The sequence below is a fragment of the Chelonoidis abingdonii genome, chromosome 6 (genome assembly GCF_003597395.2).
Source record: "Chelonoidis abingdonii isolate Lonesome George chromosome 6, CheloAbing_2.0, whole genome shotgun sequence".
Taxonomy (NCBI): domain Eukaryota; kingdom Metazoa; phylum Chordata; order Testudines; family Testudinidae; genus Chelonoidis; species Chelonoidis abingdonii.
Window position 1 is genome coordinate 48,013,833 of NC_133774.1, and position 18,633 is coordinate 48,032,465.

The 18,633-nt window shown below is 41.7% G+C and overlaps 1 protein-coding gene across 1 annotated transcript; it reads right to left on the reverse strand.

Annotated features, from left to right (window-relative positions):
• Positions 1 to 1,053: 1,053 nt before the first annotated feature.
• Positions 1,054 to 18,019, reverse strand: CRHBP (corticotropin releasing hormone binding protein). Its single transcript, XM_032778339.2, has 7 exons — positions 17,866 to 18,019; positions 17,324 to 17,417; positions 16,811 to 16,968; positions 12,595 to 12,805; positions 9,781 to 9,929; positions 6,551 to 6,668; positions 1,054 to 1,927 (listed from the first exon to the last, which is right to left on the reverse strand). Exons 1-7 carry the CDS (start codon positions 17,944 to 17,946, stop codon positions 1,770 to 1,772), a joined length of 969 nt encoding a protein of 322 aa, XP_032634230.1. The 5' UTR covers positions 17,947 to 18,019; the 3' UTR covers positions 1,054 to 1,769.
• Between the last annotated feature and the right edge of the window lie 614 nt (positions 18,020 to 18,633).

Consider the following 18,633-nt stretch of genomic DNA (forward strand, 5'->3'; position numbering starts at 1 on the left):
ATTCAGCAGCATGCCTGTGGGAGATCCACCAAAGCCGTGGGACCAGAGGACCCTCCGCAGGCATGCCGCTGAAGGCAACCTGCCTGCCACCCTCACAGTAACCGGCAAAGCTCCCCCCGTGGCTTGCCACCCCAGACACGTGCTTGGCGTGTTGGTGCCTGGAGCCACCCCTGGGTTCCTGCTACTTTCAGTAGAGGATGAGGAGTGACTCTCCCCAACTCAATGTCTCTTTCTTTAACATTGTTACAGGGTTTAAAGGTAGATTTCTGATTCCACATCATTTCAATTCCTGGGCAGACTCACATGTGTTTTTGGTTAAGGCACTGGGTGTACCCATGTTTAGGACAAAAACTCCTGTTATTTCATAAAGGAGCCTATGTCTTACCACTATCTTAAGTGAGGGGCAGTGGTTACACCCACCTGTTTCAATGATAGTTCACCCAACCCACAACAGAATTTATAAGTTCAGAACAGGGTCCCCAAAGTTAAGATCCTACAGAAGTGTCAATTTTCAGAGATGCTGAGGCCCCATCAGCTTCCACCGATTTCAGTGGGAGCAGATGAGTAGTTGATAGTTCTGAAAATCAGGACATTTGTTCAGGTGCCTGACTATGGATATAGGAGCCTAATTTTAGGGACCCCCTATTAAAAATATCAGCCATAATGTCACTAAGGCCTAAATTTAGCAGCAATACTTTCAAAGATGTGAAGAATTAATCGAGAAGTGCTCCTGAGATACACTTGAGATGGAGCCTTATTTTTCTAAAATAGAATAATTTGTGTAATGCTGATATTTCAATATACTGTCACCCTTCTGAAAGCTGTACTTGGAATGCTAACACAACATTCCCCTCTTATGGGTAGATAAAGGTCCAGGGAGAGAAATCCCTGTAATTATAGGTACTTATACCCACACTTTCCTCATAGTGCCCACTTAATGATCTTTACTGTTTAAGATATTTAATTAACTATTAAATCGGTGCTTACTGTAAGTCTTCATATGGGTATGCAACAGTGCAAACCGAATTTGTGGCCATAATGTTACTTTAATGGTCCAGTTTTACAGTGACAGATGTCCAAGGTTATCATTTCCAACAAAACTGCACAAGATTTACAAAGTTAACGAGAGAGTTAAACAGCTTCTCGGACAAATGCAACATAAAATTTTGCCAACACTTTGAATATTTTTATTCATGTTTGGACTTGTGTAAGGAAAAGTTTCCATGCTACAAATGTTTTTATTAAAAACAAGTAATTAGAAATAAATAATAGTACATTTATAGTAATAAATAAGCAATCTTTGCACATACTAATAATGGATTTTCTATTATAAAACTGATGTTCATTCCTCCATAATTTTTCTTTTTGTGCATGCATCTGATATAAGAAGATAAAGTTGCTAATTGAATTTGATATTAATTTGTAGTTTTTATGCGCACTCAAACTCGCTACACAGAGGATTTTCGCCTATGTCCTTTTGAAATAATAATCATATTGGGAACATAGTCTTCTGTTCTCTTTATTAATTTTGGATACAATAAAGGAACCCATATATTGCACACAAAAAAAGTATTATGATAAATAGAAAGATTAACACATTAGATAATTTTTCCTGATTGGTCATGGGAACAGTTGTTCAATATGAGAAAGATAAGGATGCTTATGCCGTGGAAAGTTTGATAATACTAGTTAGTTAAAATTAAAAATACATTTTTTATCAACCAAGAACATATTTTTGCTAGCAGCGTGAAAATGCTTTGAGTGGTTTCTCAAATACTAGGGAAGCAGAACTCCTCAATGCTATTCTCCTTTCTGTTTTCCAATTCATATTGGTCAAGCTGGTGATACTCAAATGACACACGATTAATATGCTTGCCACTGGATACCATTCGTAGTACAGTATTGTCACAGCCAATCTTCATTTGAGCTAATCAATAAAAAGACAGGGTTTTACATTATGTTAGGAATTACTAGATACAAATGCCTCACTTTCATAGTATAACATGCCTAAATATACAGTTGAAAGCATTCATTCTTATATAGTAACTTTCTCACTATGATGAACTTTTCACCCAGCTGACTGTAGAATGATGACACTACTGAATACAAGTGAAATATTAACAAAATCAAAAAATACAATTTTGTATTTTTACATTAATTTTTAAACGATTTGACCAGTTCACCAAATGTTCTATTTACTAATACTAATTCCATATGTTATTTCCACCTGTCCCTTTTTTATATCTATACTCTGAAATGTATATGAATGTTAAATGCCATTGATAATAATATTTAAAGGAAACCATTCCCAATCATGGAGGTGTCATTAATAAACCATTTGTGAAATATTTCCTTTTGAAAGAATGACAGTTTTTAGGTGGCAACACCAAGAAGATTCTTCCTAATGTAAATGGTGTGTTTAAATTCTAATACAGCATGCCCAAATGGGAAACACTCACATTAATCATGTTTTCTTAAGACAACACTCCATAGGAGAATTCAGGATGAGAGTATAATGTGCACTGTAACACAATTAATGGGGGAGTATCGAAACAGATGTCTACTGCAATCCTGCCTCTTTTCATTACAACAAAGTAAAAGGGCAGGGGCACGCATTGGGGGAAAATGAATTTATCTTTAATAAGAGGAATTATGGACCCATCAGCCTAAATTCAATACCTAGAAAGAAGCTGGAACAAATTATTAATCAATTTGTAAACAGTTGAAGAATAATAGGGTTATAAGGAATAGCCCAAGAACAAATCATGTCAAACTAACCTAATTTCCTTCTTTGACAGAGTTATTGGCCTAGTGGATAGGAAGAAAGCAATAGATGTGATATATCTTGATTTTAGGAAGGGTTTTGAAGCAGTCCCACATAACATTCTCATAAGCAAACTAGGGAAATGTGGTCTAGATGAAACTACTATAAAATGGGTACACAATTGGTTGAAAAATCATACTCAAAGATTAGTTATCGAAGATTTGCTATCAAACTGTGAGAATGTGTCCAATTGTGTCCTGCAGAAGTCAGTCCTGGGTCTGGTACTATTCAATATTTTCATTAATGATTTGTATAAATGAGTGGAAAGTATGCTTATAAAATTTCTGAATGACAGCAAGCTGTGTAGGGTTGCAAGCACTTTGGAGGACAAGACTGGAATTCAAAATGACTTGGTAACTTGGAGAATTGGTCTGAAATCAACAAGATGAAATTCAATAAAGACTAATGCAAAGCATGGCACTTAGAAGGAAAAGTCAACTGCACAAATACTAATGGGAAATAACTGGGTAGGCAGTGGTACTGGAGAAAAAGATCTGGAGGTTATAGTGAATCACAAATTGAATATGAGTCAACAATGAGATGCCATTGCGAAAAAAACTAATGTATAAATAGGAGTGTCGTATGTAAGACACAGAAGGTAACTGTCCCACTATACTCATCACTGGTGAGGCCTCATCTGGAATATTGTGTCTGGTTTTAGGTGTCATACTTTAAAAAAGATTTAGGCAAATTGCAGAGTCCAGAGGAGAGCAATAAAAAGAATAAAAGGTTTAGAAAACCTGACCTGTAGAAGAAAGATTAAAAAAAGACCATGTTTAGTCTCGTGAAAAGAAGACTGAAAGGGGACCTGATAACAGTCTTCAAATATGTTAATAGCTGTTATAAGGAGGATGGTGATCAGTTGTTCTCCATGTCCACTGAAGGTAGGACAAGACGGAATCAGCTTAATCTGCAGCAAGAGAGATTTGGGTTAGATATTAGGGAAAACTTTCTAACTAGAAAGGTAGATGTGCTCTGGAATAGGTTACCAAGGGAGGCTGTGTAATCCCCAGCACTGGAGGTTTTTAAGAACAGGTTAGACAAACACCTGTCAAGGATGGTCTAGGTTTATTTAGTTCTGCCTCAGTGGGGTGGATGGACTAGACAACCTCTTGAGGTTACTTCCAGCCCTACATTTCTATGGATAGCTGATTATTTACATGGTTATTCCACCCCATTGGTTAAGAGGCATCAAGAGATCTGTGTTTCCATGTTGCATTACCAATGAGTAAGGATACAATTCTGTCATGGACATCATGGATTCCATGACTTTCTGGGACCTCCGTGACTTCTTCTGGAGCAGGGCTGCTGGAGCAGAGGCTGGGGTTGGGTCAGCCCCCACCACAGGAGAAGTGGCAGGCCTGGAGCAGCTGCAAGCCTCGGCAGTGCTCTGTTTGTCATCCCCCTCCCCCAGGTATTTTTAGTAAAAGTCAGGGACATGTATCAGGCTTCTGTGAATCTTTGTTTACTGCCCATGACCTGTTCCTGACTTTTACTAAAAATACCTATGACAGAATCTTAACCTTACCAATGAGGGGATGTGACATTTTCCTTACTATTAACCTTCCCTCATACCAAAAGACAGCGCAGACATATCCCTCATGCTTTCCTCAATGCATCACCTTCAAAATATACACCTTTGTGCTATCCCTTTTTCAGAGCCCAAGCATGTCCCTTTTTGGATGAACCTGAGCTCTAAGATGTGACGATTGTTCCTAAAGCTTCATAGGAGCAGATTATGCTGAAACTAATCCATCCTGCTTCAAGTCAGTTCTATAGGATTTATGTTGTTGCTCATCTCTTTTCCCATTCTCTCACCTGTCCTCATTTCTTCCATCCTCACACCTTTTCTACACTTGTTCCCACTCTTTCTCCATTTCCTTTTCCCCTGTGTTCTATTGTACCTTCTGCCTTCCTCTGTTTTCTTCCTCTGCTTCTCTCCCCTTCACAGATCAATCCCTTCTCCCTTTCACTTTTTTCCCAGTCCCTGGTCTTCATCCTGTTAAGTCCTCTGTGCACTCAGAGTCCCCACTGAAGTCAGTGGAACTTCTCAGTATAGAGGTCCCACAGTACTGAGCTCTGTCTTTCTCATTGCTTCTTCATTTATTCTGCTGTATCTCTCCATATACCTGTGTTTTGCAAATATGCATTAGGAGTGGCATCAGGCCCCACACCTTGTCAGAGCTGATTGAGCCTGTTATCAAACCCTGCTTTGTGATGAGCTGCCCGAGGAGGAGTTTGGCATTAACCTTTGTAGACCATTTCAAGAACTCAAAGTGGCCTTTTGTATTTGGAGGGAGCCTGAACCCACTGGCCTCCCAACCCTTCATATTCATCCCTACAATATAGTATTGTATGATTTCCCTTTCTCTCATTAACTGAAGCACTATTTCACACTGTATTCAAAAGCTGCCTTGAAAACAGTATTACCTCATATGAGCACTCAGCGTAGGCCCAGTAACTTTTTTTTTGTCTGAGACTTTAATTCTGTTTGCTATGGTATAGAGCAGTTTTTCTCAAATGGTGGGTTGTGACCTCAAAGATGGATCATGAAAGGCAATTGAGGGTAGGAGGAGAAGATGTCACGAGCTGCTGAATTACAATCTAAAGCAAAGAAAATCTCACTGCCCCATACACCCTTACTTGTCACGATCAAGAGTTTTCTGTCAACCTCTCAAATCATATATCCACAAAAGTAGATTATATCGTCTTACTATTATCCAGCAAACATTTTTACTCTTTATTTTATAGTAAATATAAGGAGACTGCAAAAACTTTTTACTTTGAATAACCGGTCATCAGCCTGAAAAGCTTGAGGTACACTGATTTCGAGCTTCTCTAACGTCCCGCATGTTAGAGGAAATTATGTAAGCAGTACATTTTTTCCTTTCCAAAGGAAGAGAAGGCTCTTAGAACTAGAGTTGAGTGAAATTTTTAGGACAAAACTTTTTCATCAAAAAATGTAGATTCAGGTCGACCGAAACATTTAGTTAGTTTATACTGAATTTACCAAATCGTTTTCGTCCGAACAAAACAAAACAATCTGAAAAAATCAAAATGTTTTGTTTTGATGTTTTTAATGAAGCATTTCAAGTATTTAGTTTCAAAATGACTTTTTTTTTGTATCAAAGGTATAAAAAAGGTTTTAAAAGGTATTAAAAACACTCTCAAGTATTAAACATTTCATTTTGGGTTGGACAAAATATTTTGTTTGACCTGAAATGTATATTTTTTAACTACTTTAGTTTGCCAAAATATTTTAAATATTTTGCTTTTGAGTCACCTTGAAATTATATATAATATATATTTTCAATTTTTCAGTTCAATCATCAAACCAAAAAATTGCTCAATCACATCGCACTCCTTGGGACTTTGAGTAACACACAAAGTACTCCTCCCCCTCCACTCAGAACTTGCCTGCCCTGTTTTGACCTTATCGTGGTTGCTAGGAACATCCTTCTGTTGCAGCCCTTATTGACTATCTGTAATAAGAATGGGTTGGTTTTTTTAAAATTGAAGCTTAACCCTGCTGTGGTTTCTAGTCTGTCCTTAGGTTCTCCATCTGCTGGCTGTGACACAGGAAACCTAAACATACTGACTGCACTCTTAACCTCTTTGATTCTCAGGTTCTGCTCCATATGAAGTACCCAGGAAATCAGATTTCTGCTGTACTCTATTGCTAATTTAATTATTTCCTCATACTCAAATTTAAACAAAAGATCTCACCAGAACCATGAAAGGATTGGCACAGATCAGCTAGAGGGAACATCTTGGAGGGGTCTAATCCTGTTCCACCCAACAGCTCCACAAAATCTCCCACTCCTGCACAGCCTGTTGATGGTTTCTATAAAGACAGAGACAGAAGATACATTTTGAATATACTTAATAAATAGTCATTTAGATATCATTGAAGTGAATGGGAGTTGTGGGCGCTCCTGTAAAAATCAGGCCACTTTTGACCTGTTTAATGCTCTGATTTGAAGTTAGCAAATTTAATTTCCTTAAGAGACCACACAAGTAATCTGTAGATGGATTTTGCCAATAGGAGTACCCAATTACGGTTTAGGATCATGTTGGTTCTAGCAAACCAAATAATCCTATCAAAAGCAGTAAGATACTATAGCTGTGGTGCTGAAATATATTACCTTTGCAAAGTTTAGTCAATTAATTTTTGCTACTAATATAATCCTAACTATAAATTCCACACCCACAGAGCTGTGCAAATAACTGACTTTGTGGTTCACTGCAATTATGAAAAATAAAAAAAAATAAACTGTTTCAAGTAGACTCTGAAAACAATTTTTATTTATTTATTTATTTTTGTGAACTGAAAAGTCAAAAAAATTGTTTGGGTTCAAATGAAATTTTCAAAACAATGTTTTATTTCAATGTTGAGAGAGAGAGAGGAGAGAGTGCGCGCCCTGCTCTGTTTCACCATCCTATTAACTTTCTAGGTAGTTGTCAGCATGACAATTAACCAGGCTATGTTGTTCAATAAGTTCACTTATAATGAAAATATCAGGAAAGCACAACATTCTCCCTCCATTTTTCCCAAGTAGGGGGCATTGTGAAAGGACCAGAAACCCCATTTTAGCTGACCTAAAATCTACTGGGGCAGGGTGAAGAAGGATTTTGGAACCAAACCCTCCCTGTAGTCCTGGGGAAGCCCCTCAATACATTTTGGCATCCATAGACTGAGGGAGCTGGGGAGAATCTCTTTCTGCAGCTTCATTGTCTTACAAAACTGCGAAAATTTTATCCTGTGATTTAATGCTGACTGCCAGCATTACCTTATACCAACTCCCATTCTGCTACTTCAACCCATGGTAAAAGCTGTGCTCAGTTAGTTTCCACTATTATTTTTCCTGTTACAATACCACGTCTGCCTGTTAATGATTAAGTCACACTCATTTCGCACACCACCGTATGCCAATTTGGTGCAAATTACATTTCTAGGCAACTTCAGCTACCATTTACATGTTTGCAGGCCCAGAGACTTCACTGAGACAAATGGAACTCCTTGTGGGACAAAAGAGGTGTGCATCTGTTGGCAGAATCAGATCCACAGGCATTTTCAGCTAGTTTATAATGGGCAAACTTTGTTTTTTTCACTTAGGAGACCTGCATTTATTGGGGGGGGGGTTATTCTGGCAATAACCTAAGAACTATGTTTGGGGGAACACTCTCTCTCCTTGGTTAGAGACAACCGTGTAAAGCCATGCAAGGATGGACAGTAAGGCAAGGTGATAGGTACTGGTTTGAGCTGGATCCTCAGAGATTTAAGATATGCACTTTATCTACTGAGTCACCCAGGCTCCCATAAATGTTCTGTTTTTTTAAATTAAACTATCTCTGTGCCACAAACAAAACAGCAATGGTATAATATATGATGAGAATTTATGAAGTGTTAGAAATTATACTTCAAACTCCACAGACTGAACATTGCTGTTATCTGCATGAAATTCAGTACCTTAGCTTTAATCATTTGCTATTCTTTCCCATACGTTGTTTACAGTCAAATCTTGGCCCTATGGTGCTTGACATCATGAAGCTGGACAGAACCCAGGCCCCTTGCCTCAGGCTAACTCCATAGGTATGGAACACTACTGAAAACCTGTGGGCAAAGTAGCTCCTCAATGGACATCACATAGCATCTACATGGCTGACAAAACCCAGCCGCAGCCCAGGTGGCTGTCAGACCCCATCTCCATATGTCTAAGGGTATGTCTATGTCGCAATTAGTCATCCATGGCTGGCCTGTGCCAGCTGGCTCAGGCTCAAGCTAAACGGCTGTTTAACTGCAGTATAGACACTTGGGCTCAGGCAGGAGCACAGGCTCTAAGACCATGCAAAGTGGAAGGGTCCCACAGCCCAAGTCCAAACATCTACACAACAATTAAACAGCCCTGCAACCTGAGCCCAAGGCAGCTGGCACAGACCAGCCAGAGGTGTCTAATTGGAGTGGAGACATATCCTGAGGCTATGACATCACCCTTACAAGCCCATTACTGTGGCACTAGGGAGCTCCAGAGAAGCAAAGAACCCCTCCAAATTCATGGAGAGGCAAGCAGGTTCCCTCACAGCTCTGTGATGGAAGAGCATAAAGAGGTTGCACAACTTGAAGATTATCAGCTGGTAGTTCTGCAAGGGAGCCAAGACAGGAGAAGCACCCCCTGGGACAAAGAAATCTGCCTCACTCTTCCCCCTAATCTGCATTTTATGGAGGGAAAATGCTCTTCGCAGCTGTGGGTGTTCCTCCTGTTCTTGGAACCCTTTAGAATGAACAGCTGTTCATCGTTAGATTGTGTGTGTGTGTAATCCTCTTAAGCTCCTCTGTGGCTGAGCTGTGGAAGAACCCGCTTGCCTCACCATGAATTTGGAGCGGCTCTTTGCTTGGTCTGGGCCTTCCTCCTGCCATATTAATGGGCTTAAATTATAAACAGGTCTTCTTGGGAAGACCTGTTGTGGTCCAAATGGGTTACTATGATCTTCAGAGGAATCCAGTCAGCAGAGTTTCCTCTGATTCAACTCAAGGTACTAATTTTATACCATTTCCCTAGATTTCAAACCACCTCAGGTTCAATTCTGCAAGTTAACAAATCCCCTCCCCTCCTACTGAAATAAGAAGGGGCAGAGGGGTCTCAGCATCTCATGGGACTGGGTCCACTGTAAATAGATTCCTGCTTTTAATGTCTTTCATTTTAAACATACCCATAATCACACAATATATGTTACCCTTTTGCCTGTTTAGGACCATCACTACTTGTTGTGTCTATGTAGATTGCATGCTCTTTTGAGCAGAAGTCCTTGGCTTCTTATGAGATGCCTAGCACATATAAGGGCATTCAACCTATCAATAATAATAAATATACAAATGATACCCTGTATAACCTCTTTATCTATGCTACACTCCAGCTGAAGACAGTAATTTACTATGACACAAACAAACAACTCACCTTTAAATGGAGGCTATTTAAATGTCCCAGTATAAGGTCAGATATTTTTATCACCACTGGATAGATTATGGAAAAACTGCAGTTTCTGTGCTGATGAGGAATTACCATGGTAAACCTTCCAGTAGGGGTCTGAGAGATGACATTGCAAGCTTTAGCACAAGAAAAAGATACAGCATAATTATTTGGACAGTAGTCACAATCTGCATACAGCAAAGATGTAGACCTCCAACTGTGTTCTAGACACTTTTAATGTAATTGCAGCTCACAGGCCAAACTCACAGGGCTAGATTCTGCCCTCTGGGACCTCTGCTGACTTCAGCAGAGTTATTCTGTTTTACAGCTGATGTAATCGTGAACAGAATCTGGCCTGCATGCAGTGTCATTACACTCCCCAAATAAGCCAGTCTGCCCTCTTCACTATATTCCATTTTCTCAGATAATGGATGCTATCAAAGAACAATTCATTTTATTACTATTTATTATAAATAGAACGTTGAAAAGAGATTCACTCAGCATTTCCTTTGGCTACATGGTGTTGTTCTCTAGCAATTGCCAGCATATCACTCAGAATGTAATATCACATGCCAAAGAACTTGAAGAAACTCCTTTTAGCTGAGTATTTTAGACTATGTCTACACTGTATCTGGGGGTGTAATTAGAAGGTTTTGTAGATTATCTATGCTACCTTTAATCTAGCTAGTCTGCTAAAATTAGCAGTGAAGACGCAAAGGCTTGTGGTTTAGGGCTTGTCTACACTTACAGTGCTATCTTGCTTAGTGAAGACACTACCTATGCTGACGGAAGAACTTCTCCCATTGGCGTAGGTACTCCATCTCCTCAAGAGGTTGTATGTTTACAAGAGAAGTCATTCTGTCGACATAGTGCTGCCACATCGGGGGTTAGGCCAGGATAACTATGTTGCTTAGGTGTGTGGATTTTCCGCACTCTGAGTGACGTAGTTATACCAACATAAGTTTGTAGCATAGACCAGGGCTTAGCTATGCTTATGGGACATACAAGCCTGCCTGCCCTTCCCAGGTACACCTTTGCATTGCTAGCCTCACTGAAGCCTGCACCACCACATCCTCACTGCTATTTTTAGCAAGCCAGCTAGATTAAAGGTAGTGTGGGTACATGTACACAAGCTGCAAATCATTCCCGACTGCAGTGTAGATATAGCCTTAGACCTGATCCTGCAACTGACTCTGCCTGGGTTGATTCTTGTACCTTCATGGAGTCCAATTGACTTCAGTGGTGCTCTGCATAAGAGCAGGGGTGTCTTAGGGATTAAGACCTAGCTCATTGGTCAGTACTGACTAAAAAGATAAATATTACATGAAGCCCCCTAGCTATTATCTTACATTATATAGCTACTAAAACATTCATTGACAGCCATGTTCTGCCCCCACTTACTCACACTGAAATGGATCCCATTGAAACCAGAGAGGATGAATATTGGTTTTATTTTAAATTCTTCATTAAATTGAGAGATTCAGTGGCAGCTTCCTTTGTGTCTCAGTGGCACAGAGCAGCAATTGTTTTTGGCACACTTGTTTCTGTCATATTAAAGATCCTATATTTTCATTCCAAGGAATCTTTCGCCTTTAAAGAGGATTTATTCTAATGTATGGCTCAGACATTGCCCCTAGAGCCACACAGAACCCGTTGTGTGCAGCTCACTCCCACCCTACTCGATCCTGCAGGGAACCCAGGTTCTAGTTCAGGGTCCACCCTGTGGAGCAGGAAACTGGATGAGCTGAAGAGAGAAGTGAGTGGAACCGGGGAATACAGGTCTCTCCTTATCCTGGCCCTGGGTGTTGTATTGTCATTTCCTCAGAGCAGTCACAGGCAGGGACAGGCTCCAGAGGAACCATGCTGCAAACAAGTGGCCCCAGGTATCAGAGCCCACATGGAAGCACAAACCTCCCAAAGATCATCCAGATTTGGGGTCAGCCCCCACAGCCTTTCCTATGGGGAGGGAGGAAATTAAACTCTCTCTTTCCACGGAGGATTCTCACAGAGAATTCCTTCCTCTGAGTTTCCTCCCATGCACAGGATGGTTTGGGCCTATAATATAAAGTAGGGCATATTCAGTGCGGGCAAGGGTGGCAGAATTGCACTCTGAGTTAGCATGTTTATCAAATGAATAGTAACTGGACTGGGTCAAATAGTACTTGTCAAATAAATTATTTTCTGAATTTTATGCTGTGTTTTGAGTAAATTATTTTTCATTTGGTCAGTTTACAGACCTGTGCAGATCATTTGAAAACACGGCCATAGAGTAATTTGGCAAAATTCACCACATATTTCAAATAACATATTTGAATATTTTTCTCATTTCCTACCCTGCTCTAGTTATTTACCAAATTTAAGATCCTTAAAGTAATATCATTTACTCTTATTGGATATATTAACATTATGGATTGGAACAAATCTTCTTTGAAATAAAAATTCCTTGGATCTTACATATAGCAGGTATTCTTAAAAAATCTCTCCTATTTCACTGACTTTCTCTCTTAATGTGAGTCACAAGCTTAGCCTATATTGGTAATTTCTGAACCAGGTCCTTAGCTGGTATAAATTGTCATAGCTCCATTGAGCGATGTCACTTTACAGCAGCTAGGAATCTGGTTCTCTCTGTGTACCAATTTACTGAAAAGTTCAAAATAATTTCAGAGAGAGTGGTTTTAAGTTTACCAGCTTTTTTTCAACTGTACTGCTTCATAATGCTTCATAATGATTGGTTCTTTTTGGTTCCTAATCCAAATATAGCCCATCTGACAATCCAAGTGGCAATATGAAAATCAGACTTACGGAAGAGGTTGGCATTTTTCTTTATTGTAAACATAAATCCATTCCCAGGTTCATGAACCCTGAAGAAGATCATCGCCACATTCTGGGATGACCTGAAGCTCCTTCGGATGTTGCCGCTTTCGCAAAAATCTATGTATCTTTCTGAAGTAGGGAGAGGATGGTCCAAAGAACTAGGAAACTTCTCACCTTTGAGTATCCAGCCATCAAATACCTACAGGGGTTCAGTGATTCAAAAAACAGTTCAGGTTTGTTACCATTCTGTCAGCAGTCTCCAGATGTGTCAAAGATTACAGAGTATAAAAGATGTAAAAGAGGCTCCTCTATAGAGTTTTCCTCTAAAGGTGGAGTTTGAGAGTGAGATTTTCAAAAGCACATAAGGGAATTAGGAACACAGGACCCATTTATTTTTAATGAGCTCCTAACTCCTCTAGATGGTTTTGAATAACCAACCCTGAAACATGAAACTTCACACTGATCCTTCCCACAATGATGCCACTTCAGTAAGGAATACAAACTTGCATTTTACAAATCTTTGGCAGAATTCAACCCCTCCGCTCATGTTTAAACATTAAAGGGATTAAAAACCAGTCCTTCCTGACATTTTTACTGAGAGTCTTGTGTTTTTCAGGCTCCTCTGCCTTCGAAGGCAGTGCTTATGGACTTGATATATCTCTTAATGCTTTGTGCTCCTGGAAATAATATCAGATCTCATGGGGGATCAATGCTAAAAGATGCTGAAAGATAACATTATATTTTGCATGGTGGCAGCTGACAGAACAATGCATCTTCACAGTCAACATCCATTCTCTGAAGTTTCCTGCCTGGCTTTGCTGCCCTACCTGCAGCTGCTCCCCATCCTCTGTGCATCCTAACTCTCTGCTTCCAGAAACCTGCTACCACATCTTCTCTCTAGTTCCATAGCTATCCTCTTACCAGTCCCTCACCCTTGCTGAATCCATCTCACCTTCCCCCTCACCCCAAACATCCTTCCAATTACCTGTGAAGGTTTGACAGCTAGAGTTTCAGTCCAACAAACCTGGAAAGTTTGAGTGAGATTCTGAGGAACTGTGTGTGCTGTGTTGTGGGTGGTTGTGTGTTGGAGGTGAAAGAGTGTTCATGGAAGTCAGGAGTCTGTGAATTTACTTGAGCACTCTCTACTTCTGGGAGTAAGATCTGTGAATGGAGTCTGGTTGGAATTCTGATGCTGCTTTACCAGGTGATCACTTTGGTTTTTGTTAGTTGTGCTGGGAGGAAAGGCACTTGCGCAGCCTTATCAGCAATTTAATGACCTTTCTTGTATGGGTAGGTATTGGCCCCACATCAAAGGCACAGAAATGCAGCTGTATTCTAGGTCAGAGAGTGACTAAGTATTTTAAGATTATATAGAGTTCTATCCTGCAAACTCTACTTGTGAGCAGATGACTGCGTCCATGAATAAAGGTTTTCAGAATGATGTTCTTAGATGGTAAGGTCCTATTTATACATCAGGGACACGTACCATGTGTTCATATTATTTACATTTATATTATGGTAGCCACAGAGGAGTCAGCCAGATCAGGTCTCATTATGCTAGGCATTGCACAGACACCAAGTAGTAGACATTCCCTGACCCAAAGAGTTTATAATCTAAACAGATAACACAGAACAGATGGGCAAGCGAAACAAGTGGATGGCGGGATGGGCTAACAAAAATAATATGTTAGCTGTATGAGTGGTCCTTGGCCAATGAGTAGTAATAATCTCAATTTGCCACTTGCCTCGCTCTTATTCTCATTCTGTGTCTTGCTCAGTGCTCGTCATGTCTTATGTACCTAAAAACAATGCTTATATTAGCTATCATCTTCTTGGTAATTGCAACAAGTAGATCTTGCATTATAATCCTAACCCAGAAATACCAAACCGCCTCAACTAGTAGTGGATCTGTTGATTTTTTTGACACCAGGTGTTTAGTCCAAAACCACCAATGAAATTAGAATGATCTGGGTTTCTATATTCTCTGTGGTTAAAAGAAAGTAACTGTTGATGTTTCAGTCAATGCATAGAAGATAAATGTTTAAGCTATACTTTTCCCAGGGGTGATGTTGGTTGTATTTAATGAAATGAAGCTGGAGTGAGAATCCCATGGTTTAAAACTATAATTTTATTATTATTATTATTTATTATTCCATTATTATTACTGTTCCATTATTACTAAGCCAAGCTTTTGACTGACCTCATCTAGCATATGTCAAACATATGTCACCATCTCAACCTCTAACTATTAATTACTTTGATGCCTCTGCCTATTTCCACTTGGAATGTTTTAATGCTCATTTTTAATTGGATAGAAGACATTCCTGAGCCCTGGCACTTCAGCTTGAAAAATCAGCATGATAAATCTTCAGTGAAGAATGCCTGCCAGTATTACTGCTTGTGCTAGGTCAGACCTTTTTTTTTCTATGCCTTTCCTTTTAATGAGGGAGACACGCTAGGGGAGGTAATATCTTTTATTGGACCAAGGGTACAAATTTTGGAGCTTCATAGAGCTCTTCTTCAGGTTTGAGGAGAGTACCTAGAGTGTCCCAACTTGTATTTAGCTTAGGCATGCTGTTAACCTTCCCCAGACCTGAAGGAGAGCTCTGTGAAACTCCAGAGCTTCTACCTTTCACCAACAGAAGTTGGTCCAATAAAAAAATATTACCTCATCCTCTTTGTCCTTTTCTCATCCTGGAACCAACTGGACTACACCATTTCCTTCTCATCTCACTCTGAGGCTTGTGCTGACCACGGAAGAACATGACAGTAAATATGGCATCAAATATGCCCTTACGGTGTTCTGAGGAACTTTGTGAGAACATTTGTTCTGGCTCTGACAAACAATAAAATACCTGCACTGCAATTAGCTTAACTAAGCAATTACCCTTTGAGAGCTGATTCACTTGTCTTCTCATTGCTTTTACTCAGCAAGCCATTACATGCTTCAGGCATTTTCATGTAGAGCTCTTAGATGCTAAGGGCCCAGATCCTGCAAGCGTTTAGTGAGGAATCCTTATGCTTATAGGAAACGGCTTTCTTACCTAAGGATCAGGCCCCAGATCTTCTAGAGCAGCAAATCCTTATCAAGTGGCTACATGTGAGTGTTAGAATATAAGCAGGTAAAGCTGTTTGTTAGAATTGTGAAACTCAGCGTAGGCTGCAGGAAAATCCACAAAGGCCCCTAGTGAAGTTCTGTCTGAATTTTTCTGGCCCAGCAGAAAAGGTCCAGTGTCAAATGCCATGGCTCCACAGGAGGTCCCCAGTATCACTTCTCCCCTCCCCTAAGATCGCTCACTGGTAATGTAACACGGTGGAGATCCCAAGGTGGGAGGGACTACAAAGGAGTAATACAGCCGGGATCTGTATTTCCACTGGGAAGCCAAAAGTCTAAGGCCTGGCTTGGTTCATTCCACACCTCCTCCTTGTTTCCTCTTTTCATTCCCAGACCCCTGCCAGGAAGGATGGGATCTGCACGTGTATAGCCCCCTCCCATGTTAAGATTAGGGGGGCCCATGAGGTCATGACACTGGTACTTTGAAGCCTCCCCTGGTCTCATTAACTGAATTAAGTACTTGATGAAAGTTTCTCCCTGGCGTAAGGCCATTGAACTCAGAGTTTTCCAGTGACGTTTTCTTCGTTCTGGAATATAATTGACCATGAATCATGAAGTTCATTCTTTTTAAACGCTGTGAAAAGCTCCACTGGAGCCATTTAAAAGAAAGAATGTACCAAGACCCTCATCAGTAAACTAAAGCTAAATAAATGGCTGTGCAGTGGAAATCCTCTGAGAGCTACAGTAACATCCACAGCATTGGTGTGATTCATCGTGTTACAAAAGCAACAACAAAGCAACACTAATGAGGCTAAGAGAGCAACTGGGCTTCTCTTTTAAACCGGTCATATGAAAACGGGGAGGAAGAATAGTCGGGGGTCCTCTGTGAAAGTCCTGAAATGTTTGCACTGCGGTTTAACAAGGAACTCCGCCTGCATCATGATCAGATCTCACAGGGGGAGAGTTTCAGAAACGCCTACGGGATTTAGAAGCACAAGTACCAATGACAGTTACTTTTTAGACCCCTAAAATATACATACACACGCACACCCATTTCCCCTCCATCCCCCCACACCCATAAATGCAATGTCCTGTGCCTGGCTAGCATACGGAGGATACGACTATCAGCAGGCGCTGCCAGGCTCCTACCTTCAGGAAATCTCCCCCTTGGCAGTCAATATTGACGAAGTCGTAGTCTAGTGTGATGAGCTCCTCGGGGTCTCCTATGAAGAAAGCGGCACAGTGCAGCTGGGGCTGCTCGGCGGTGAAGGTGAACTGCCCCTCCACGCTCAGCATGTCGATGCACCCTGGAGAGACGGAGACTGCGTCTGAGCACCGCTCCCCGCAGGGAGACTCACTCGCAGCTCCCTCTGACCGTGCTGCAGAGAGACACCCCCGGCCACCCCCACCACCGGGGACAACTGAGCTGGGGGGAGTCGGAGGCTGCTCGGGCTTAGACCTCCGTGCCCGGGGTCCAGGCTGCCCATCCCATCTCCCACTCCCTTCAGCCAGGAGCGCCCTGCTGAGCCCAGATCCCACGTGTCTGAGTTCTCACCCCGGATCCCCCACGCCTTGGCCGAGAAACGCACCCTCAGCCCCCAGGGTGCCCCGATCTGAGCTCTCACGGGGGCTCGCCCTTAGCCAAGAAGCCAAGAAACTCACTGAGCGCCCGATGGTAGAGCTGCCTGCCTGTCAATTCCCGCTTCAGGTCTGCGCTGGGGAGCAGAAAGGGCTCGTCCTCACCAGTCCCCCTCGCCTGGGGAAAGGAAACACTTGGGCAAGAAGAGCGTGGGCCAAGGTGAAATGGGCTGATGGCAGCAGCACCCACCCCCGGCCTGTACCCCCCTGAAACAGGTGTCAGAGAATGGCAGCCCGCCCTCCTCCAGAGCTTTGTCTGAAACTTCCTGCCTGTCGCGGGTGAGGCAACCAGCTCCAGAGGGGATCAGAGCTGGAGAGAGCGAGCGAGCAATCCAGATGCACGGTGAGTCTCTCAATGCCAGCAGGCTACGGAAAGGAGCACTAGGTGGGGGAATGCGGAGAAGAACTGCTGCCCTTAAAGTTACCTCTAGTCTGCTCCTAAGGATTTCGAAGGGAGTGGGAGGGGTAGAGGAGACAGGCAGGAAGCCCTAAACCTGGAACTGCACGTTGGAAGAAGGCAGGAGAAGGTGTGATGAGCTGGGATAGGTGTCAGTTGCATTGCTCACCTCTAGGTATCTGGTTTCCCCCTTGAGGGCAGCCAAGAAGATCAGGATGCAGTGGCACTGAAGTCTGAAAGCAGAAGCCATGCTGGCACTTCCTCTCTGGTCCCTCTTCTCTCTCACTGTCTAAGTTTTCTTTCTTGTCTGTGCTGATAGGCAGCAGCCTTTGACAGACCCTTTTTATAGAGCTATGGGGAGGGGAGGCACTTGGTCCCTGTACTGCTAGGAATTCAGTTACCATGGGTTACCCTATCTCAGTGACAAAGTACGTGGGTATGACGAGGGTCCAAATCACAGCCACACATTTCCAAACCAGTCTAGCTCTTCTCATTGGCAACTGTCTTTTCTACTTACCTGTCTGGCATAGTTAAACAGCTACAGGGAGAAGCGCAGTGTCCCTCTGCACCAACTAAAAGCGGGACAGATACTTAGAATTAGCCCAACTATCCAAAGGCAAAGCAGGAAACAAAGAGCCTCCCCGCATCCCTCTCCACTTACATGGAATTTCACAGCACATCCAGGAAAGGCAGCAGCAGTATCCCACACTGAACCAGAACTTGTTCCTATGCTATGTTAACTGGACCCTCTGAATGCATGGGGTCTGCAATGCTACCAGTGCCTACAAAGGCTCTTACCAATTGTTTGCTAGACTATGAGATGCTTTGCATAGTGTTATATGAACATTAATTAATTATTCCTCACATTGCCCTTGTGGAGGAGGTAGGTAAATGGGGTCTTCTCTCCTAGAGATGTAAAAGCAGGTGCATACTGCGT